General features: G+C 36.4%; 2 protein-coding genes across 2 annotated transcripts; one reads left to right on the forward strand and one right to left on the reverse strand.

The window, feature by feature from the left end:
- The first annotated feature begins 537 nt into the window (after positions 1–537).
- On the forward strand, positions 538–6,387 carry LOC143596162 (endoglucanase 6-like). The gene is made up of 9 exons (XM_077075009.1): positions 538–854; positions 1,537–1,749; positions 1,816–2,016; positions 3,834–3,923; positions 4,735–4,899; positions 4,984–5,268; positions 5,502–5,850; positions 5,927–5,989; positions 6,064–6,387. Exons 1-9 carry the CDS (start codon positions 639–641, stop codon positions 6,351–6,353), a joined length of 1,872 nt encoding a protein of 623 aa, XP_076931124.1. The 5' UTR covers positions 538–638; the 3' UTR covers positions 6,354–6,387.
- Positions 6,388–7,084: 697 nt separating this feature from the next.
- LOC143596164 (mitochondrial inner membrane protein OXA1-like) lies at positions 7,085–12,840 on the reverse strand. The gene is made up of 9 exons (XM_077075010.1): positions 12,302–12,840; positions 9,979–10,069; positions 9,854–9,901; positions 9,683–9,741; positions 9,522–9,597; positions 9,307–9,438; positions 9,108–9,215; positions 8,392–8,446; positions 7,085–7,715 (listed from the first exon to the last, which is right to left on the reverse strand). Exons 1-9 carry the CDS (start codon positions 12,763–12,765, stop codon positions 7,399–7,401), a joined length of 1,350 nt encoding a protein of 449 aa, XP_076931125.1. The 5' UTR covers positions 12,766–12,840; the 3' UTR covers positions 7,085–7,398.
- Positions 12,841–24,786: the final 11,946 nt, after the last annotated feature.

A 24,786-nucleotide genomic window follows, 5' to 3' on the forward strand; every position in this document is an offset into this window, starting at 1 on the left:
TTAAATATTTTACAAGAAAAAGAAGTCCCATCCCCACACTAGGATCCTTCCAAGCAATTCACATGTGCTCTCTCGATACTCAACTCTCAACCTTCAAGTAAAAAAAAATACTCTTTTTTTGAACGACCAACTAAGTAACGTCAGATACTCCGTACGCGGCCCAAATTGGTTAAAGGTAGCCCGAGCCGGCCACTAGTTCGGACGGAGGAAGCCCCTAGCGGTCCACCTATTGAGGGATTCACCAGATAAAATTACCCGACCCCCACGCCCGTCAAATGGCACGACAGCGAGGAGCCGATAAAACCAGGTGAGATCAGGACTCGAACCATGGCAAACCATGGTCATTCCTCATATCTCCCATATAAATTGATGACAGTGATGTACCACCACTTTATTCTACTCGACTATAATAATAATAGCGTAAATATAACAACATTAATGCACAAACGAGCATTTATTACACACTGCCCATTTCTGAGCCTTTGTCACCTTCTCTTCATGTCCATATATACCATCCATTGCATAGCCTCTTTCTCCGTCCTCTCTCTATCTCTAAAGTTGGCTTATCAGGAATAATATTATTAACTGATAACCAGACCAACATTGTGTTCTCAAACATCCTGTTTGTTTGGTTTCTAATGGAGGTTGTTGTTATGAGACTTTGTTCTATTGCAACAACTTTGTTTCTGCTTGTTGGGCTTGTACCTTTGGCTTTAGCAGGTGCACATGACTACAAGCAAGCTCTTACCAAGAGCATTTTGTTCTTTGAAGCTCAAAGATCTGGCTATCTTCCTGGTAATCAAAGAGTCAAATGGAGAGGCCATTCTGGTCTCATGGATGGCAAAGTCAATGGGGTAAATTTTGTGTTTCTAGTGTTTAATTTTTTTTATTTAATTAATTTGGATTTTAGTAATTTAAATTATAGTAACTACTAATATTCATTAGTATATAGTAATCATTTGGTGTTCAAAAAGAATTAATAATAATAATAATAATATAATAATTACATTTGATTCTCACTCACTTTACCGCAAGAAATATGTGCTTCCACATTTTTATTCATAATAATTTAAACTATAATTCATTAGGTGATAATAATTATTTTCTGTTAAAAAATAATTAATAATAATAATAATTTTCAAGGGCAATCAATTAATCTTAGCGTTATAGATTTACACTTGATTTACATTTGATTTTCACTCGCTTTACTGTAAGAAAGATGTGCTTCAACATTTGTTTTCCACATATTTATTCATAATAATTTTTGTGTAAAATCGAGTGAAAATCAAGTGTGACTCTTATGAGTATGTGATTGAGATTACGGAAATAAAGTTTTAAGTGTTCATTGATTACGTTTTTAGTGTGGTTTAACTTTATTATCAGCAAATGAGTCATAGTTTGGGTTATTAAAATCCAGTTTGCCTTTTATTTTACAAAAGACTTAGTTGGGTATTTACTTAAACTTAAATTTAAATAAAACCCTTTAATTGTTTTGAAAAAATATTGGAATCTTGATGGTTAAATGTTGGTATGAAGGTGGATCTTGTTGGAGGGTACTATGATGCAGGGGACAACGTTAAGTTTGGGTTACCAATGGCATTTACAGTAACAATGATGTCTTGGAGTATAATAGAATATGGGAAACAAATGGCCATAAGTGGTGAGCTTGGTCATGCCATGGCAGCTGTAAAATGGGGTACTGATTATCTCATTAAAGCTCATCCTCAACCAAATGTTCTTTATGGAGAGGTACTACAATCTTGATTGGTTTTAATGTTTTAAAACAAAATATAAATGTCTTTTAATGTTTTATAGGTTGGAGATGGAAATACTGACCATTATTGTTGGCAAAGACCAGAAGATATGACTACCTCAAGAAAGGCTTATAGAATTGACCAAAATAACCCTGGCTCGGACCTCGCTGGAGAGACGGCGGCTGCTATGGCTGCCGCTGCCATTGTGTTCCGACGCTACAACCCCGCTTACTCTAAATTGCTCCTCACTCATGCTTCCCAGGTCAGTTGATAACTCACTAATCCCTACCAACTCGGTAGCATATCATTAAGGAATTGGCTAAACGTGTCCTGTAAATTTTCATTGTAGTCCCCGTAAAAATATCAAATCACATGGTCCTTGTTTTTGGCTTATAGGGTGAAAATAAGAGAATATTGTTACGATCGTGACATATTAAAAGGGGTGTAACAAGTACAATAATAAGTTAGGATACGTTTAGCACAACCTAAATAAGAAAAAAAACGTAAACTAAAAATCAAGAGATTTTTTTTTCTTTTAATGAAAAGTTGTACATTGGTCTTTTTATTAGTGAAACAAAACCATGTTGCTACTAATACGGTGCATGTTAGCAAAGTAGTTGAAGTAAATACAGTTAGGATCTTTTAAGGCACCGGTAACGTGTCACTATATCACCTTTATTTAAGTAACAATAAAATCTTATTAAATAAAAATCTGAATATATGAATATCCCCACAGGAGACTGCAATACACATAAATGAGCGTAAGATAGCAAGTCGGTTGAAGTAAATATAAAGCTAGAGTTAGTCTTTTCATGGCTTTAGTGTCAGTCAGGCTGGTTACTGTCAGGTGTAAGTTAGATAACCGCATTAATAATGCGCATATCATGGAATACTGATTACTACTGATTACCTATTTACTTCCGTTAGTTATTAAATATTAACTTCTATTTACTTCCATTAGTTATTAAATATTAACTTCATAACTAGGAGGTGTAGAAACCGGTTTAAAACTCAATATAGTTGGTGTAATTGTTAAAACTGGTTTAAAACTCAATATATTTGGTGTAATTGTTAAAACTGGTTTATGATCGGTTTGGTTCGGGTAAAACCGGTTTTTTTGACTAAGTTATGATCGTTTAAGTTCGGGTTTTAACCGATTTCGGTTCAGTTAACCTTAACTGGTTTGGAACCGGTTTTGATGGTGGAAATTACAAACTGGTTCCAAACATACGGTTTCAATCAGTTGTAAACCGATTTCTATATAATTGGTTTCAAACTGGTTCGGTTTCGGTTTGATTTTCGGGTCAGTTCGGTTAACCGGTTTATTTCCCTACCTTTATTCACAAGTAGAGGTGGACAAATAAACCAGTTAACCGACCCGATCCGAAATTCGAATCGAAACCGAACCAGTTTGAAACTAATTATGCAGAAACCGGTTGAAACCGTAGGTTCGGAACCGGTTTGTAATTTTCTTTACTAAAACCGGTCAAAACCCGAACCGAAACCGATCGTAACCTAATCAAAAAATCGGTTTCAACCCGTACCGAAACAGTCATAAACCGATTTTAACTTTTGTTGACCTAACCGAACCGGTTTCAACCCAAACCTGTTTTAAATTTTAATTTAAGACCTATTTGTGCACCTCTATTCAGAAGTTGGCATTGTTGTGTTGTTAATTTATCTTATACTAAGGTGCATGGGGTACCATCAATTGGGATATCTTCCTAACATAAAAATATGCCAAAACACACACTCACGTTTTCGTATTTTATAAAAGATAATAACTTTATAATGTACAATTACCAATGCATTGAATACAAACGTTTAAAGCAGCATAGTTTGGTATGTTTGTTTGATCTAAAAACTAAAAGATAGATATGTTGGGACACATGTTGGATCACGGATAATATGCAATATGCATCCACCGTTGAAATATTATGGGATCACAGATCTCATCCGTCGAGTTGACTGTCGGTGAACACACGTGGTCCATGACACCTACTCATTACATACTCTTAATGTTAAATGCCCATTCTGCCCCTACCACTTTTGCTAATTTACTGTTGTTTGTTTTTTCAGCTATTTGATTTTGCGGACAAGTACAGGGGTAAATATGACAGTAGCATAACCGTCGCACAGAAGTACTACCGGTCTGTTAGTGGATACGCGGTATGTCATCAATTCGTGGCGGGTTATAATTTATGAGTTTGAATCATACAAATTAAACTAACGTCTTAACTGTACGAATCAAACAATGCAATTATATATACAACATAATATAATTACACTATTTGATTGGCACAATTAGGACGTTAATTTAATTTATACGTTAACTTCGCCCATAATTTATAATCCATGTTGATAATATTTGATAGCAGTTCACTTTCGTTGTAAAAACAAGCATAATATGATGAAGTAACTAAGTTTGCTCATAACAAACAATTAATGATTTTTATCTAGATCGAAATGCTGTAAAATATATTAGAATGGCATATTCTTTCGGTAGGTCCATACAAAGTTACTTCTATGTTACAATAGTTATAGCATTGGTATGCGAATGAAAATCAAAGTTTTAAGTACCGTTAGTCACGTTGTCATTTATCGATATGAATTATTATCAGCTAAATGGTCTTAATTTGGATTATTAGAAATTTCGTATTCAGTTAGTTTTTGCTTATTCAAGATTTTATGTTTTATTAGCATTGTAAAACTAAAACCATATTAAAATATAAACCACTTTTATATTTTGTTTTGAATTAATTATATGCATACTTCTAAATTATTTAAAACATCGTCGGGACCCGGGCTTTTAAAACCAGTCCAATCAGTGGACCGGTAAAACAGTTGACCTTCATGAAAACATTAAGTTATTTCTTTTATAACAATTTTTTTCTTATATTTTAAGTTATCACACTTTTCAAATTTAATTACTTAGCTTCATATTTATCTTCTTATTTATTTATTTATTTTCATCTTATAGGATGAGTTGCTATGGGCAGCTGCATGGATGTACAAGGCAACAGGTAACCGGTACTACTTGAATTACCTAGTTAGAAACGGTGACGCCCTCGGTGGGACCGGTTGGTCTATGACGGAGTTCGGTTGGGAAGTTAAGTACGCAGGCGTTCAGACCCTTGTTGCTAAGGTACATTTTAATATTTTATAGGTTTATAACATTTATAACTATAAAAAAAACTTTAGCTAAATGTATGTGTATACTTGTACATAGTTTTTGATGGGAGGAAAGTCCCATGGGCATGGAGCCGTGTTCGGGAAGTACCAACAAAAGGCCGAGAATTTCATGTGTGCGTGTCTAGGTAAAAATGGCCGAAATGTTCAAAAGACTCCCGGAGGATTAATATTCCGACAAAGATGGAATAATTTACAGTTTGTCACAAGTGCGTCTTTCCTCCTTACCGTTTACTCTGACTATTTGACTTCTGCCCGAAGAAACTTACGGTGTTCTTCTGGCACCGTAACCCCGCCTGAGCTTCTAGCATTTGCCAAATCTCAGGTAAACAAAATTTATATTATGTTCGTTAATATATTCATTTAAAACTTTTTGGTCCATTAAAACTTAGTCTAGTTTTAATAACTTTCTTTTAACTGGTTTTAGCCTAGTTATGTTCATTTGTTTGCATTCATGAACCTTTTGTTTATACTGATACAAACGAGCACGTTCATTTTCTTAACGAGCAAACACAAACAAGAAAACTATGTTCTAATTGTTTTTTGTTCTTTTTGTAGGTGGATTATATTCTTGGGGACAACCCGAGAGCAACAAGTTACATGGTTGGATACGGGAAGAGTTACCCACGACAAGTGCACCATAGAGGTTCATCGATTGTCTCGATTAAGGTTAATCCTGCATTCGTTAGCTGCAGAGGCGGTTATGCTACATGGTATAGCCGAAAAGCAAGTGACCCGAATCTCCTAACGGGCGCTATTGTTGGTGGGCCCGATGCATATGACAACTTTGCTGACCATAGAGATAATTATCAGCAGACCGAGCCTGCTACATATAACAATGCACCTCTTCTCGGAGTATTGGCTAGATTACATGCTGGTCATACCGGTTATAACCAACTCCTTCAAGGTATATTAACCGATTAATCTAATAAATTCGTTCCAAGTTTTTTTTTTTCTAAAGCTTTGTTTGAATCATTTTGCAGTTGAAGTCCCTCTTCTTAAACCAAGCGTTGTTCAACCAAAGCCGAAAGTGACTCCATCTTCCGGTAAAATCTTGATAATAATCTCGTTATAGTGTAAAATAATCATGACTTTATGACTAAATATTTTCTTTCTTTAGGTTTGATCGGCATTACACAGAAGACTACAAGTTCATGGGTGGCTAATGGTAAAAAATACTATAGATACTCGGTTACACTGACTAACAAATCAAACAAGACTATCAACAAAGTTAACATTACGGTTTCCAAGCTATACGGGCCTCTTTGGGGTCTCACCAAGACCACGAGCGGTTCATACGGGCTCCCAACATGGGCTAGCTCATTGCCAGCTGGAAAAAGCATAGAGTTTGTGTACATTCACACCGCTTCTCCGGCTGAGGTGTCGGTTTCAAGCTACACGTTGACTTAAAAGGTCAAAGAAGAGTAAAAGATTGTCGAAATATAGAAGTTTCGAGGAAAGTCCAATTTTTGCGATTTCTTCGAGAAGTTAATAATAAGGTCTGAAGAAAGGAGTGAAGAGAGTTTTAAGAAAGTGCTCATCATCCTCCTTCGTTAGGTCTTTTGAGACAATTTAAGAGCAAATACAAGAAAATTGCATACTTTTAAATCTAAAGAGATTAGAAGTATCCTTTTCTTTTCTTGTTTTCTTTTTTTCTTTTTTTTTTTGTACTTCAAAAAGGTTTGAAGTGTTTTTATCTATTCTTGTTTGTGTGTAAATTGGCAACCTTTTCTTATCTTGAAATATGAATATAGATATGGCAAAACTTGTAGTCTTTATGAATATAGATCTGCCACAAAACAGGTTAGCTTGCATAAAACAAGCTAAAAGATTTATGTTCGAGTCAAAATGAGTTCAGGTTGAAACAGGTCGTTTGTAACACATGCTGTATGTTTTTCGGATGAGTTGTTCTTTAATATATCTATGTTTTTTCATCAGTTGTGAATTCAAATTGGTCTAATGCGTTAGAATTCACTATAATCCAACGCACAAACAAGAGAATTCACTAAAATCTAACGCGCAAACATGAGAGCAAGCAATAAGACTACTCTCAAAGATAGCTCTAAACACGATTTCTGCAACTTTTTACAAAGAGCAGACGTCCCCAATAGTTGATTTTGAAGTGCTATTGCTACTGTTGTATATATCTGATGCATGCAACAAAAGCAATTCAAAAGGGCTAGTTTATGTAAAGACAAGAAACAGAAGTCGAACGATAATTGATAATAAATCTACCACACAAAATACAAACAGAACTAGTAAAACAAGGCTTATATAGTTTGTCTGGCTACAAGTTTCTAATCTCCTATGCCAAAACGAGGATTCCCTCTTTTCCCTCTTAACGAGTAAATATATAACGTCAAAAAGAATGTTTATCACATTTATTCTATAGGCATATTAAAGCAGACGCCCATCATATCATAAGATCCGTTCAATACGTCAATACCTCGTATACTCACCTCTTGTGGTTCTTCTTTCTTCCTTTGACTTCTTTCTCTAGTCTTTTGATCCGCTGGCTCAAAACCGATGCTTGCGTTTCTCTCTGATTTGAAGATTTCTGGTCTTCTGAAGTTGGCTTCTTGTTTGAAAGTGACAATGGACCAGCGCTTTGATTTGTGCTTTCTTGATGTTGTTTATGAGCTTGTGCAGCAGCGTACTTTTTCAATGATTCAAAGAATGAGAAAGCTGGTTGCGATCCAGTATTGGGAGATGGCGTTGGAGGTACTATTATTGGGATGTTCAACATCTTCTTCACACTCGGTTTTTTAATTACTGAGAACAAGTAAACAGTAATATGTTAAATGGTATGCATATATTCTCTAAGTTCATTAAAATTAAAAAGGGATTACTCTATAGAATAGTAACCAAGTTTTGAAGTTGTTCCAATCAGGTCATTCATAAAATCTTTTGTTCCAATCAGGTCACTAAAGTTTCATTTTTGTTCTAATCCTAGATATTTTACCTAGATAGAAGGTTATAGGGGTTTTTTTTTATTTTTAAATAGTTTGACATTGCAATATATTTTTTTAAATTAAGAAAAATAATTTTTAAATTGTGAAAAATTGCAAAAAAAAAAATCTAAAAAATTGAAAAAAAACTGAAGAATTGAAACATTTTGCAATTTTTCAGTTTTTTTTTTGCAACTTTTCACAATTTAAAAAAAAAATCTCATTTTTTATTAATTTTGTCAATTTTTAAAAAATATTTTGCAATGTCAAATTATTTAAAAATAAAAATAAACCTACAAAACCTGCTATCTAGGTAAAAATCTAGGATTTGAACAAAAAATAAACTTTAGTGACCTGATTGGAACAAAAGATTTTATGAGTGACCTGATTGGAACAACTTCAAAACTTGGTTACTATTCTATAGAGTAATCCCTAAAAATACTATAAATAAAAATCAATCATGTAAGTTTACAACAATAAATTCAAATAACAGAACTTACTATATCCGTATACAAGGGAGAACAAGTTAGAGGTGATCCAGTAACAAAAGAGAGCCTGCATAAGTAAAAGTATAAACAAACATATAAACGAACGGTGGTTTCTTGTTCGTGCTCGTTTGTTAATAGTATAAACACACAGCTCACTAACGTAAACAAACGCAAACAAATGAATATAGATGAACAAACATAACCAGACATCAATGATCTAATCATAAGTAAAAGTGAACAAAAATTAAACTTGATAGTAAGACGCGATATTTAATTTCATAGAATTAGACTACATTGTAATGAGCATAGTTCTTTTAAATGAATAAAGAAACGAACATACACTGAGAATCAAAATAAACGTAAACTAAACCAGCATAAACAAATATAACTATTTATGTTCGCGAACATTATTAAACGAATGAGACATGTTCATTTTCATTCATTCAACTAAATGAACCAAAAAAATTAATGTATGTTTGTTTATTAGATAAGCATATACGAGTTTAATTAACGGATCACTGAACGTTCAGTTTGTTTAAACGCCTAAAATCAAACATGGTAATCCAACTTATCAAACAGAAGAAAAATAAGTAAACGCAACTCAAAAAACATCCAAGAAAATGAAATGTTGCAATTTTCATTGCGCAGAAAGCAATATATTGAAATCAAAAATATAGTAATGTCCAATTTAGTTAAAAATTAGTTTTTTAAGAAACTGTGATACATACCTTTGGGAATGAGGCAGTAAGGGGAACAGTAAGAGCAGCAAAACCCCTTGAAACGTTTTTCATTGTGTTAGCAGCAGGATTACCTTCCAACCCTTCTTGCATGTTAAGCTGAAAAACACAGCTAATTAATATTATTTATGTTAACACAAAACTGATATTAATTTATTAAACTATAAAGACAAAAAAAAATATCACTTACCTCTACAGTTATCCAGAACGAAAAAGCAGTTAAACAAGGAAGTAAATAGAACGGATCAGCGGTTGTGAGATCGAGAAACCAAGAGGCCCCACCAGTTTTAAAAGATGGAACCTTTTCCACCATGTTCTGAATCTGCATATCAAATATTTAAAAGATTCAAAAAAAAATGTTTAATTAAATATAATGTGGCCATGAATATGATATTTATAACTTACTGCAAGAAAGAAGCTCACAAAGAGAGGGCCTTGAATTAGGAGACCCTTTAAAGGTGTAAACGTGCTAACACCGTGCCTGTACAAATATTAATTTTTTATAACATTAAAATTATTTTAAAGATTTATATAATCATGTAAAAGAAACATGAAAAAGTGCTTACTCTGAAAATACCCTTTTCATTTTTTCTTGACCTTCAGCTACAGCTGATGGACTCATGCCCTGAAAAGGGTAATTTAGTAATAACAGAAATAAGTCAAAAAATCACTTTTTTAATAATTAATTAATCATGAAGAAAAGATATATTAGCATCAAAGATGTTTGATGTGCATACCCTATCTTGCATCTCCTGCTTAATTTCCTCCAACTGTGGTCTCAGTATCTGTGTAAAAAAATGTAAAATGTGAATAAGTTATGTGACATGAGAACCGACTATAAATAAATAAAAAGATAACTTACAGTTAACTTTGAGGTAGCCTTCAGCTGATTGATCATGATTGGAATTGTCAAGGTTCTAATAACAAGAGTTGTTATTACTATGCTTGCCCACCTAACACATGCCAGAACATTATCGTTCACATCTATTGTAGAAAAAAAAGTCCAACAAGTATCGAAATCATATGCTATGTAGTATAATATTACACATGAAAGACTTGGCACCATGATTGTCGTTTTTTATATCGTAGGTAACAAGGCAAATATGTAAGCATCAAAAGAGTTATACGAAACACAGTAACAAAAAGCATAAATTTTGGTTATTTTACTCTTCTAAATAAACAAAAAATATGACTACAACCATTTTTACTACAGATTTCAGAGTTACTTATTACAAACTGCTTTTGATTTTTCTCTATTTTGGGACTGACACAAATAGTCATTGTAGAAATTAAAAAGTTTCTAGCTTTGTGAAACTCGATCAAAATCCCGACTTTTAGCATCAAGTGAAATTTAATTAGATTGCTATGTATACACTACATACACAACTTATTTTGGTGCAAGAGAAACATAACAAAGAAACAATTTTCTAGCTTTGTGAAACTCAATCAAAATCCCAACTTTTAGCTTCAAGTGAAACTAGATTATATTGCTACTTATACCTAGATACACAACTCGTATTGGCTTATTAAAGGAAACATAACAAAGAAGATGAATGTTTTGTTTGTCTAATTGATTGAAACATTATGCATAAGTATCGAAATCATATTCTATGTAGTATGATATTACCACATAAAAGACTTGGCCTCATGACAGTTGTTTTTTATAACACAGATAACACGACAAAAAATGTAAGCATCAAAGAGTTATATGAAACGCGGTAACATATACCATACTTTTGGTGATTTTACTCTTCCAAATAAACAAAAAATGACTACAACCGATTTTCCTACAGATTCCAGAGTTACTTGTTACCAGTGGCAAAACTTAAACGAAAACATCAGGGGCCGGATGAAAATACGTATAAAATATCAGAAACAGAGAGGGCCTGGCTTAAATTTTCAAACGCAAACAAGTAAATTTACACTGCATATAAATTTTTTTGGACAAAAACAATGTACACTATTGCACCAAAAAATGAAGGGGCCGAGGCCACCCCTGGCCCTAACTATACTTCGTACTTGCTTGTTACAAACTGCTTTCGATTTTCATATATTTTGGAGTTAACACAAAATAGCAACTGTAGAAACTAAAGATTTTCTATCTCTGTAAAACTCGATCAAAAGCCCAATTATTAGCATCAAGTGGAATTTAATAAAATTGCTATGTACACACTAGATACACAACTCGTGTTGGTTTAAAAGAAACATAACACATAACAAAAGAGCACATTAGAAATACGATCAAGATCCCAACTTTTAGCATGAATCACAATTCACACTGCATATTAAAACATTCGTTTCAAGTGGAGTAAAGGATGCATGTTTTATTTCTCTATTTGATTAAAATCCTATGCATGCAATAGATTATTTGGTTAAACAGTGTATTTCTTTTAAAAATGACACTCTTATATTCAAATGTTATATCAAGCATTGATCTTTTAGGCACATACATTCACTCTCAAGAATCAGTTTTAAATAATTATAATTATTACCAATTTGCTTCTACACAAACACCTAAACTTTAACACCAAATTACCCTATCCAATAACATCAAAATAAAAATCTATGATCACAATAACCTTAACATTATAGGGGTGAGCAGAAAACCGAATTAACCGAAAAAACCGCACCGAAAAAACCGAACCGAAGCATTAACCGACGGTTAATTTTTTGTTTTCTTGAAAAAACGAACTTTTGGTTTTGATTCGGTTATCCGTTTTAAATAAAACGAACCAAACCGATTGATGGTGAAAAAGATTATCAAGATGATGAGGAATGGAATAAACTTTGAAGATAAATAAGATGATGTATGAAAATTGGGACTAAACTTATATTGCTTTTTAATTAAGAACTTTGTTGAATTTTAAACATTATTTAGCAACTTTGTGTTTGTATAATTCCACGTAACACATGCCTATTTTTGTTTTTTGAATTCAATATCTATGTAGACTCTAATACGTTCTTATACAAGCTTAAAATATGCATATCATTTTTTTTTATTTTTTTGGCAATGTCTACACATAGTTGAAAAAAAAACTGAAAATAACCGAAACGAAACCGAAAACCAGAAAACCGAGCGGCTTGTATATTCAAATAACCGGTTACTTCAGTTTCGCCTAATAACCGAACGTACTCAGCCCTACTTAATAGAGTCATAAAAATGTAAACTTTAAAACATTTCATACCAATTCAACCCAGTAAAGTTATGAATCCCATCAATCGCATACTGCAAAGCCGCAACCGGCACCCACGAATCCGCAGCAGCAACCGCAACTTCACTCACAGCCGGAGCTTGAGTACCCACAACTTCAATAGTCTTGTCCGCCAACACATCAGCCATATCATACATATAATTAACCTTATTAGCTTCATCAGTGGAAATACCTCTAGCCAACAAAAACCCACTTGCAGTCATGGGCACATGACCGAACTGACCCCATCTCGGGTCTCTAAAACTCAACCCACCATCACTACGATTAAACCCTAATGGGTTAGTAAAAGCACTGTATGCTCTGTTTTGAGTAAATATTTGATCTGGGTATTGGGTTTTACGGTCTTCTTGTTCGTGGGTATTGGGTAAGATTGATGGAGTGAATCGTTGTTGAGCGAATTGTCTCGCCTTGGTGGTGAGACTACGCCGGTAAGCCATTGATTGATTTGAATTGAATTTGAATGTTTTGGATTCAGATCAAAGTTGAAACAGGGGTTTTAGGGTTTGATTGATGGATATATGGGCTGCTGAGTGACTGAAATACGTGTAATTTTTTTATTTTTTTTAATTTTACGCCATATTGAGTTTTTTTGAAAGGTGAGAAAAGAAAAGAAAATTAAGGATAGTTAAAAAATAAGTGTTCTTAAGTTTTTGTTTTAGGATGGAAAGGAAAGGAGGAGAAGTTAGAATTAAATTAATGTATTTTCCTAATAACTTATCCTCCCAAAAATGGGATGATTACTAAGGATAAGTGGATAACTATTTTTTAACATAGTTATAATTTCATTTCCTCTAATGTTAGGACATGAAATGTCATGTGTATGTCCCCAGTTCTATCAGGATGGTTCGATATGAAAATAACGATCGTGAAACCAAGTTAACGGACTGAAAATGTCAAAAGAAACTGATTCGATCGAATCAGTATACGATATATAAACGAAACTTAGGAAATTTCACAAGAGAGCACACACTACACACAGTCACGAACCTGCTACTGCCGAAAATCCTCTCTGCCCATCTTCGTCGTGTCGGTCTTTTCCTCCGTCCCTAGGTGTCAAACCGTCTTAGGAATCGTAACCGTGCGTTGTTGATCACCACCGAATCGCCGTGTTAGAGGATTCCGCACTCTAACACGTTGCCCCGTGAATCGTTGGGAAACCGTGTCCCGCACCGGTCCGACAAAGTGGTATCAGAGCCTTTGGTTCTTGATTCACGTTAGATTCGTGGTGAAATTCGTGTTTTTCTCGCGAAAATCGTAATTTTTGCCGGAAAATTCCGAATTTTTGGTGTTTTTGATCTTGGTGTTCGTCGTGTTCTTGTCAAAAACTGTTAAAATTGTCATATTTTGGTGTTTTGATCTTAGAATTGTGTGTTAAAAGTTCGAGTTTCGTCAAGAACGTTCTTCGCGTTCTTCGTGTTCTTCGTATTTTTGGTGGTTTTGATCCGTTTTTTGGTTGGTCTTAAGTTGTTTTTGTGTTAAAAGTCATATTTCGATCTTAATTTGCCTCTTGATCTTTCAAAATTCGTGTTTTTGATTCAAAATTCGAAAATCCGTCAAAATCTTCTAATTTTAGAATTTCCAGAAATTTCGATCGAACCAGTCTATTTTTGGAACTCATTCGATCGAATAGCCTTCCTATTCGATCGAACAAGTTTAAACTTTGACCGAATCAGTTTTTTCCCGCCGAGAATTACTCCTAGTTCATTCGATCGAATCAGATTTGTTCGTTCGATCGAATTAGTCACCATTCGATCGAACCAGATTTGTTCGATCCGCCGATTCGATCTTTGTCTTATTCGACTGTCAGAACCCGTTCGATTGAACCAGAAACACTTTCGATCGAACCTCTCAACCCATTCGATCGAACCAGATTCACATTCGATCGAATAACTTTCAGAAGATCAGATCAGTATTTCAGAGAGACATTCGATCGAACCAGAACACATTCGATCGAATAGGTCACTCATCCGATCGAATCAAACCCATTCGATCAACAGTTCAACGTTAAAGCAAAGAAACAAAGATGGCTGCAAGTTCGAGTACCAACAAGAGGATTCAATCGATTCTCGAAAGTGATTCTGAATCGGGAAGCTATAACAAGCCACCAAAGCTAATGACTTTAAACGATTTTACAACCTGGAAGACAAGATTTCAAATTCATATAACAGGTGTAAATCCTGGACTTTGGGAAGCTGTCCAGACAACTTGGGTGCATCCAACGAATGATGATGGTGAGTCGTTGAGCTATTTTAGGCTATCTGAAGAACAAAAGATAGCCTTCGATGCTGAGAAGAAAGCCTTCTCCTTACTATCACAAGCACTCTCCAGTGATCTTTTTCATCAGTTTAACCAGTTTACTACAGCGTCAACTCTTTGGAACGCACTGGTTGAACGATGTGAAGGATCTGACTCACTTAGAGAAATTCACGCACGGGAGCTCAAGCGTGAATTTGATTTGTTTGGTCCAGAATCGGGAGAAGACATTGAATCGTTACTGTCGAGATTCTATCATCTAATGTCAGAACTCAAGTCCTATAATGTCAAAACAACAGGGACTGAAAAGGTTAGATGTCTTGCTCAAGGACTTCCAACCAGCTGGAACACCTTCCTGACAGTAATGAGAAGAAGTCATCAGCTGGAGACGATTCTCCTGTCTGATTTTATTAAAGAAATCAGACAAGAAGAGGCTGAACTAAGAGCCTCCTCCAGAAAACCGAGATCAACTTCTGACAAATCACTCTACATGTCAAAACCTCCTATGTCAGATTCAACTGATCATGCTCCGATGAAGACCGCTTTTGTCTCCTCAACGTCAAATCAATCAAAGGGGACTGAAACGAGATCTTCCGTCCCACCATCAACTTCTGGAAACTCAAGTACTAACTCCGGACCCAAGTCAACTGAGAAAGCAACGTTGAATACTGAAGGCTTGGGAACAGTAACAGTGGAGGTTGCCAAAGAACACATGGCAACTCTAGGCACGATAATTGAGTCCTACAGTTTAATGGTGGCGGGTAAGCTAGGAAATAGTCATCTGGACAGTGATGACTATGAACAGCTTGACGAAGATGATATGGAACGCATAGACATTATGTGGGCTCTTGGCAGTGCGTTCCGAAGGGCCAGAAAGTGGACGAAGAAAACAGGTCAGGCCCTCTCAATAAACAACAAATCCAAGTTCGGCTTTGATAAAAACAAAGTAAAATGCTACAACTGTGGCGAACTTGGTCACTTTGCCAAGGAGTGTTCGAAGCCAAGAAGGGAAGGTCACCAATATCCCTTCCGAACCACTTCATCATCATCCACTCCTGCTGCAGCTGCTGCAACTGTCAACCTTGAGAGACAACTGGTCCCTCAAAATCAAACCGCAGCAAACAACGTCAACATCAACAATGAAACTGCTCTTGCAGTTCAAGGGGATGAAGGCGAGACATGGAACTTCAGCATCAACATGGCTGATGTCACAATAGTAGATGGAAACTCTGAAACCGAGTCTGTTGTTTCCTCGACCAATGAAGAATATATTGTCAATGAACCAGCTGCTGAAGTCCATGAAGAAGAACCTGAGGTTGAAGTGGTATCTTTGGAGATTAAGGAGGATCACGATAAAGAGTCAAATGTTCCTCAAATATCTCCATGTTCGACAATTCCCGCAGAGGCTGCTAAAGTTGAAGAAGTCAACGAAGTAGAGTCTAAAGCAACTTCTGCATCGTTTCTGGAAAAAGCTGGGAATCTTTGCTTTGCATTCATGGCAGAGACATCAAATGCCAAGGTAAGTTCTAACCCATCAACTCCCAAACCAGAAAATGTTAAATGTTTAAAATGTGAATTGTATGAACAAGAAATTCAATCTCTAAAAGAGAGAATTGAAGATCTCGAGGCTTACAAACAAGCAGCCTCAAGATCTTTAATGGAACTGACTGACGCGCTTGCACAGAATAAGGCTTGGAAGCAGAAAGAGTCTGCTTTTAAAGAAAAGATTGATAGCCTTAAGCGTCAGAACAAGGAACTTGAAATATGTGTTCTGAATCAACAAGATTCTATCAATTTTCACATAAATAAGAATAATGTTTTGAAAAAAGAATTGGAAAACTTGAAAGCTGATTTTGAATCATTGAATTTCAAATTAAAAAGTTACTCAAATTCATCTTATTTATTAGAACACATCATTCCCGAGTTCCGAGGCAAAAAGGAAAAAGGCGTGGGATATAACAATGTCCCACCCCCGATCCTGAATCAATTTGCAAGCACACCAGGAGCTGTGCCGGATGATGAATCAAATGATTATATACCCGAGGACACAAACCAAATCTCTAAGTCTAAGGGAAAAGAAGTCATTGAACCGGCTCCTGAGTCCAAACAAAATGTTGTTGCCACAGACTTAGGTTCCACAACTAAGTCGGGCCCACCACCATCTAAGTCAAAGGCAACAACAACAAGAAATTCTCAGAAAAAAAAGTTTAATCCTAAATCTGAGAAAGTCTATGTGGAACATAGTACCCAGTTTGTAAAGGAGGGTAACGTTAATGAAAAACATAATTTCCCAAAACACCCTCCTAGACAAACTACACCCCAAAATGTCAAATCCAGGGGGTACTATGATAACAGACAAAACCAGAGTTATTTCTCTCCACCAAGTCAAAGGGGGAGAAACTACTGTTTTTCGTGTGGAGAGGTAGGGCATATAGCAAGATTTTGCTATAAGTACACGGATCCTAAGCAGTACATATCGACTCCGGATCCGAGGTATGCCAAGTCACCTCCTAGGAGGCGACCGACCATTGACGTTCAAGGTCAAGAACGGTTTCACACACCGAGGTCGGTTTCTCCTCGGAAACCTCAGCCAACCTCACCACACCAATCCCCAAACCCCTCAGATCCAAAGGTTTCCACTTCGACAAGTGAAACTCAGTCTTCAACCAGCTATCTCAAACATGTTGAGAAGAAGACTGACTTTTGGAAACCAAAGAAAACTAACACTGTTGATAACAACGTCAAATCTGAAAACAGTGTTAATGAGGGTAAATGGATTGAATTGTACATTCGTGATGAAAATGGAAAACCCAAGACCGTAAGGGCTTGGGTTTCCAATGATATTTAAACCTTTTGTTTTTGTGTGCAGGTTGCTCTATATGATCCAAGATTCAACATGTGGATCATAGACTCAGGAGCTTCCAGGCACATGACTGGAAACATGAATCTCCTTTCAAGTGTCAGACAAATAAAAGGAGGTGCAGTTTCCTTTGCAGGAAATCAAGGAGGTTATATCACGGCCCAAGGAATTGTGTCTAATGGGCGAATTTCGTTTGAGAAAGTTAATTTCATCAAAGAGTTGGAGAACAACCTGTTGTCGATAAGTCAAATCTGCGACAAAGGTTTCAAAGTTATGTTTGACGACCGAGATTGCCACATCTTGGCTAAGGATTTCAACTTTCCTGAAGACAAGGTTTTAATGTCAGCTGCACGCCAGAGTGATCTCTACATTCTGGATATGGCTAAGGCAGGGTCATCGTCTCCAACGGCGACATGTTTTGTGTCCAAGGCATCCGAACGTGATACTGTCTTATGGCATAGACGGATGGGACACATAAATGTCAGGAACATGAACAAGCTTGTGCACAACAGACTAGTTGAGGGAGTTAATCTGAGAAGCTTTCGTCTCCCTGATTCGTGTGTGCAGTGCAAAGCAGGAAAGCAAATAAAAAGGTCCCACAAGTCTAAGAGTTTCCACTCGATTGATATTCCGTTGGAACTCCTTCATATGGATCTTTTTGGCCCAATAAGCGTCAAAAGTATCTCTGGGCACTCATACTGTCTAGTGGTTACTGATGAATATTCTAGATTCTCTTGGGTGTTTTTCTTGAAAGTAAAATCAGAAACGTTTGGATGTATACAACTGCTGGTTACAACTATTGAGTCTCAATACAATCTGAAGGTTCGAAGAATGCGGTCAGATAACGGTACAGAATTTAAAAATGCGAATGTTGAAAATTTCTGCAAAGAAAAAGGAATCGTTCAGGAGTTCAGTGCTCCATATGTTCCACAAATGAACGGGGTTGCTGAAAGGAAAAATCGTACGTTAATCGAGACAGCAAGAACAATGTTAGCCGACTCAGTGTTACCTGTTACGTTTTGGAGTGAGGCAATTGCCAACGCCTGTTTCACATTAAATCGGGTAGGCATTGTCAAGCGCCACGGCAAGACAAGTTTCGAGCTTCTTCAACGACGAAGGCCTAACTTAGAGCACCTGGAACCATTCGGAGCTCTTTGCACGTTACTTAAAAGGCACGTTGATAATAAGTTCGAGGAGAAGATTATCAAGGGTTATTTTCTGGGTTACAGCGTACCTCTCAAAAGGGTCTTCAACAGAACAACAAAATTAGTTGAAGAATGGTACCATGTCGATGTTCAACGCTACACAGAACCAGCCAAGGGGACAGGAGAAGACTGGTTGTTTGATTATGACAAATTGTTCAAGTCTTTCAATCTGTATGAGATTGCTATTCAAATGATGTATAAGGCACAAAATGCACCTCCTGATGAATCTTTGCAATCTTCAACTCATCCTGGTCCGTCATCATCTTCCTCCACAGAGTCTAGCGATCAAGTTCAAGAATCTTCCGAATCTGAATCTGAAGATGAATCTCCAGCAGATGATGTACAATCGGCACCAACTCAGGTTACTTCATAACCTTCATCGTCAAATCAAGAAGTGCCGAATGCAGATCAGCCTCTAACGTCTACTTCAGAGGCACCACAATCCGCTCCAGTTCCTGAGCCGAACTTAACTAACTTGGAACAAAATGTTGTCATTCCTGACAATCCGGTTGTTAGGACTGAACGTGATCATCCACAAGACAACATTATAGGGGACATTCAACAGGGTGTCAAAACTCGTCGACAGCTGAATTTTGGTCTCTACACAGAAATGATGGACTCAGGATCAGTTGCTCTTAATGCCCATGAATGCTTCTTAGCACAAGAAGAACCACACAGCACCACCGATGCGCTGAAAGATCCCAACTGGGTCTCAGCCATGCAAGAGGAATTATTGCAGTTTAAAAGACTTGGTGTGTGGAAGCTGGTGGATCTCCCCAAAGGACAGAAGAAAATTGGCACTAAGTGGGTACTAAAATGTAAACGTGACGATCGTGGAGTGATTGTTCGCAACAAAGCCCGCCTGGTGGTCCAAGGGTTTAGGCAAATCGAAGGCCTAGACTACAATGAGGTATATGCTCCGGTTGCTCGTTTGGAGGCAATCCGGATGTTCTTGGGGTATGCATCTTTCAAGAAATTCAAAGTATATCAAATGGACGTCAAGAGTGCCTTTTTGTACGGTCACATCGAAGAGACCGTATATGTGGCACAACCTCCAGGTTTTGAAGACCCATATCACAAGGACAAAGCCTATCTGCTCAACAAGGCTTTGTACGGTCTTCACCAAGCCCCGAGAGCTTGGTATAAAGAACTATCCAAACACCTTCTGAACAACGGGTTTAGAAGGGGAACCATTGACTGCACGCTATTCTCAAAAGAAAAAGAAGGAGATCTAATTATGGTACAAGTGTACGTGGACGACATCATCTTCGGGTCCACGAATAAAACACTTTGTAAGGAGTTCGAACAAGTGATGAAAGAAAAATTTGAAATGAGCTCCATGGGTGAGATGAAGTTCTTCTTAGGACTTCAAGTTGATCAAAAAGATTCCGGTATCTTCATTCACCAGACAAAATACGTCAATGACATCTTGAAACGGTTTGAGATGTTGAGTTCTTCTTCACAGGGAACTCCTTTAGAGGTTAATCACGGGATTAATCCTGACGAGAAGGGTGAATTGATCAATCCAACTCACTATAGAGGGATCATCGGATCTCTAATGTACCTGACTGCTTCTCGGCCAGACATAATGTTTGCTACGTGTCTCTGTGCACGTTACCAGTCAAAGCCGAAGGTCTCCCATCTGATTGCAGTCAAAAGAATTTTGCGTTATCTGAAGGGTACTCCAGATTGGGGTCTTTGGTATCCTTATGATGACAACTTCGATCTTCATGCGTATAGTGATTCGGATTATGGTGGTTGTAAACTCGATTACAAATCAACAACAGCAGGATTTCAGTTCTTTGGAAGTCGTTTAGTAACGTGGCAATGCAAAAAGCAGACGTCAGTCTCCACTTCAACAGCTGAGGCGGAATATATTGCGGCTGCCAGTTGCTGTTCTCAAGTTATTTGGATTCAGCAACAAATGCGTGACTACGGTATTGAATGTTCTACTACTCCCATATATATTGATAATTCTGCTGCAATTTCAATTACCAAAAATCCGGTCCATTTTAGCAAAACGAAGCACATCGAAATTCGATATCACTTCCTTCGTGACTGCTACGAAAAGAAGTTAATCGATGTGATAAAAATCCCCACTCAGGAACAACGCGCTGATCTCTTCACTAAAGCATTTGATAAACCACGGTTTTTATATTTACTAGAGATCAACGGCGTTAAACGTATATCAGATGATGTTCCTGAAGATATCATTTAAATTGTTTTCATTTTTTCTTTTCTTAAAAATTTGAAAAATCCAAAAAGATTTTGTTTTTTTTATAAATTCTAGGGGGAGAAAGGTTTCAAGAAAAACCAAAAACAATATAAAATACAAAAACCCAAAAACATTAAAAAAATACAAAAACCCAAAAACATTAAAAAAAAGTTTCAAAATTTTGAGAAGTTGATCTTGTTACAAGAAAGGTGATAGTACACAGACGCTATCATACTGAGACATCAAAAAGATTTGTTATTTCTGTACAGCTTATTTTCATTTTTCTTATATTAAATTTTTATACATCACTATCGCTTAAAATTATGTCGGTTACCTCAGTTTGATGGACACATTTTCGGATGTGTTTTGGTCCTTACTTCTACTAGTAGATTATGAGGATAGCCATTAACCAGATGACTGAAAGTGATCGGGGCGGGTTTTGATGGGTTTTTATTCTTTCGCTGAAAAATAGTCGGTTATACTTAGTTAGAAGGACACATACTCGTATGTGGTCGGTCCAGTTGATCCATTGGATCTTCAGGATAGCCGTTTACCTGAAGACTTTGACTTGATCGGGGCGAAATAATTTAAACGTTATTTTTTTTTTAAAAAAAAAAGGACATTCATATATATTCAGAAAATGAGAAATTGATCCAACCTTGGAAAATGATAGATACACTGATTCTGTGAGCTTAACTAGTGAAGTTATTAGGCTTAAAAGGCTTTAGAACGGTCATTGTGTGTCATGGTAGCTTTTTATGGTGCGTAAAAGTAGATGTGATACAAACTAAATCTACTCGATTTTACGTGGAAACTCCTTAAGAGTTTTGTATGTCTTCATATATATCTTTCCGAATGATAGGCAGAAAAGCGATTACCCAGTCATACACGAGCCCATAAGTGTTCTGATTCCTGTAAAGATAGTGTGTGAAGAAACTGCAGTGATCCAGATTCGGGACTTGCAATTGTTTACTACTCTGAAGTCTATGTAACATTCAAAAAAAAAAAATAAAATAAAATAAAAAATAAAAAATAAAAAATAAAAAATTTTACCTTATGAGTGATTGAAACATTCTAGAGTTAACAATGTCAAGACTTCTCAATCATGGAGTAAGAAAGAAAACGGGAAGCAGATGAAGACACTTACAACCTTAATCAGACACTATGGGTCAAGGTCAATTCGGGGTGACTTGGGGAAAGCCAAATACGCTTTGAGAATAGATAGGAGGCATCATAATCTCTGAGTTGTTACCCACTTAAATTTTGAGACATAATTGAACCTAACTCGTATCACAGAAACGATGAAAACCATTTTAAGTTATTTACATGCTCACAACCTGTTTCTTTATGTCATAATACAGCTAAACACGGATCTGTGTGACAGTCACGTAATTAGTATGATTCCTGTTCGGATCTTTCTCACAAAAAGAATATTCATTATGTCTTGTTTAACTTCGTATATTCTGTTTAAAAAAAAAAAAAAAAAAAAAAAAAAAAAAATTCCCGAAAAGTCTCAGTAGATAGTCATATACGTCTGTATGATTTCTTATTATAGATCCTTCTCAACCAAAAATAATGTGTTTTTAAATTTTTGTACAGTTGTTTATTTCAGTTTGAATATTAAAAAAAAAAAAAAAAAAAAAAAAACCTACAAACAGATTTTTATTCTGAATTAATTTTTTTTATTTTTATTCTGTTTTTTTTTAATGAGAAATCATCGTGACAGGTAGTCTGATCCCTGTCTGTTCCTACTAAATGTTTATCCAGTGTGTAGGAATGAAAGAAAACTTCTTGCAGGTTGCTAAATGTTCATCTGTGCAACAGGCTGTGCATGAAAGAAAGAATGAAGTGACAAGAAAACCCAAAGATGTTTGAGCCTGATATTTTTCCATTTGTTACTAATGTATTATGATCTATATGTTCTGTAGGAACGAAGCTTCTCAGGATATGCGGAACCTATGGTAAGTCTGACTGACTGAACCATTTGATCTTGAGAGAACTTCATGAAGAAAGGAGTTCGTGGATGCAACGTGCGCACCACTAGCTTTGAGAAAAGAGAGAGTGAGATAACTCCAAGGGGGAGTTACGATCGAGCAAGAGAACTCGATTGATTATAAGTAAATAGAACTGGCTCCAAGGGGGAGTTTGTTAGGACATGAAATGTCATGTGTATGTCCCCAGTTCTATCAGGATGGTTCGATATGAAAATAACGATCGTGAAACCAAGTTAACGGACTGAAAATGTCAAAAGAAACTGATTCGATCGAATCAGTATACGATATATAAACGAAACTTAGGAAATTTCACAAGAGAGCACACACTACACACAGTCACGAACCTGCTACTGCCGAAAATCGTCTCTGCCCATCTTCGTCGTGTCGGTCTTTTCCTCCGTCCCTAGGTGTCAAACCGTCTTAGGAATCGTAACCGTGCGTTGTTGATCACCACCGAATCGCCGTGTTAGAGGATTCCGCACTCTAACACGTTGCCCCGTGAATCGTTGGGAAACCGTGTCCCGCACCGGTCCGACATCTAATTTTCTTCCAACTCAAGAACACACCTAATTAAAAAAATTTCCTTCCATTCCCTTCCCTTTCTTATCCTTCCCACTCCTTTCCTTTTCTTTCCTTGGTTAAAAACTCAAGAACAAGACGTTAAAGTAGGGAAAGGAAAAGAAAACTAAGGATAGTTAAAAAATAGGTGTTCTTGAGTTTTTTTTAGGATGGAAAGGAAAGGAGTAGAAGGAGTTAGGAGAGATTAAATTGATGTTTTTTCCCAATAAATTATCCTCCCAAAAATGGGATGATTACTAAGGCTAAGTTTTTTCCCAATAAGTTATCATTTCCTTTCCTCCAATTTCCTTCCAACTCAAGAACACACCTATTAAAAAAAAAATTTCTTTCCTTCCCTCTCTTTTCCTTTTCTTTCTTTGGTTAAAAAACTCAAGAACAAGGCGTAAGAGATGAACTAATCAAGTTTCTCTAATACCCGGTTCAGGGTATGAAATCAGGTTCGGATATGACTGGATATTGGAAAATCGGGTTTTGGCCATACCCGGCTCGGGTTCGGGGCTGGTATTGTCTCTGAAAACCATGTCATATGCACCGGGTTCGGGTCGGATATAAAACCAGGTATTTGATACCCTATTTTCGGGTATTGAAAAAACCCTACTTTTTGGGTTTTTTTCGAGTTTTTTGTTTCGGGTATAGATTTGATTTTTTAAGGGATTGCACTTTTTCGGGGTATTTTTCATGTATTTTTCGGGTATAGATTAGGTATTTGAAAAACTCGGTTTCGGGTATTACCGAGTACAAATCGGGTTCATCTGGGAAGGATTTTGGTACTGAAATGCATACCCTATCCGTACCCTACGGGTAGTAAATACCCGGGTATAAAAAAACCCGGTTCTGAATTTTTTACTGGGTTCGATTCCGAATACGGGTTTTTTGTGCACCTCTCGTATAAATAACTTTTATATTCAAACCGGTTCGGGTTAAAAACCGGTCTGGGTTGGTCAACTCTTTTTCAAAACCAGTTTGGGATAAGCTAAATCGGGTTAGAAACCGGTTTGGAGGCAAGAACATGCAGCCTGATCGAACTGGTTTGTATCGGGTTGAAACCGATTTGAGATAAAAAAAATTGGTTTTTTTGTTTGTTTTTTAAATCGGGTTGGGTAAAAATCAGTTTGAGGGAATGAGACTACGAACTGGTATACGAACGGACGAGTTGGATCGGGTCCTAACTGGTTTGAGCGAATCGGTTTTTTTGGTGTAGTGGGTCGGGTTATAAACTGGGTTGGCAGGCCCAAATCTGTCTTTCTGTACACCTCTCTACCCCAAACAAATGATTAATCCAACAAGAAAAACAAACACTACCACAACAATCCGAAAAGACGCCATTAAAAGTTTTAATTTAATTCAATCCT

Source organism: Bidens hawaiensis, unplaced genomic scaffold (assembly GCF_021521415.1).
Source record: "Bidens hawaiensis isolate Kalapana, Puna unplaced genomic scaffold, B.hawaiensis_p1.1 tig00046129_1, whole genome shotgun sequence".
NCBI classification, from domain to species: Eukaryota; Viridiplantae; Streptophyta; class Magnoliopsida; order Asterales; family Asteraceae; genus Bidens; species Bidens hawaiensis.

Excerpts from the sequence above, each read along its gene's own strand:
- LOC143596162 (XM_077075009.1), top strand. The coding sequence starts at position 639 with ATGGAGGTTGTTGTTATGAGACTTTGTTCTATTGCAACAACTTTGTTT. Across the intron at positions 855-1,536 it reads TGGATGGCAAAGTCAATGGG|GTGGATCTTGTTGGAGGGTA; the intron begins GTAAATTTTGTG and ends GTTGGTATGAAG. Across the intron at positions 2,017-3,833 it reads TCCTCACTCATGCTTCCCAG|CTATTTGATTTTGCGGACAA; the intron begins GTCAGTTGATAA and ends TTGTTTTTTCAG.
- LOC143596164 (XM_077075010.1), bottom strand. The coding sequence starts at position 12,765 with ATGGCTTACCGGCGTAGTCTCACCACCAAGGCGAGACAATTCGCTCAA. Across the intron at positions 9,902-9,978 it reads AGGCTACCTCAAAGTTAACT|ATACTGAGACCACAGTTGGA; the intron begins GTAAGTTATCTT and ends TTTTTTACACAG. Across the intron at positions 8,447-9,107 it reads TTACTGCCTCATTCCCAAAG|GCTCTCTTTTGTTACTGGAT; the intron begins GTATGTATCACA and ends TTACTTATGCAG.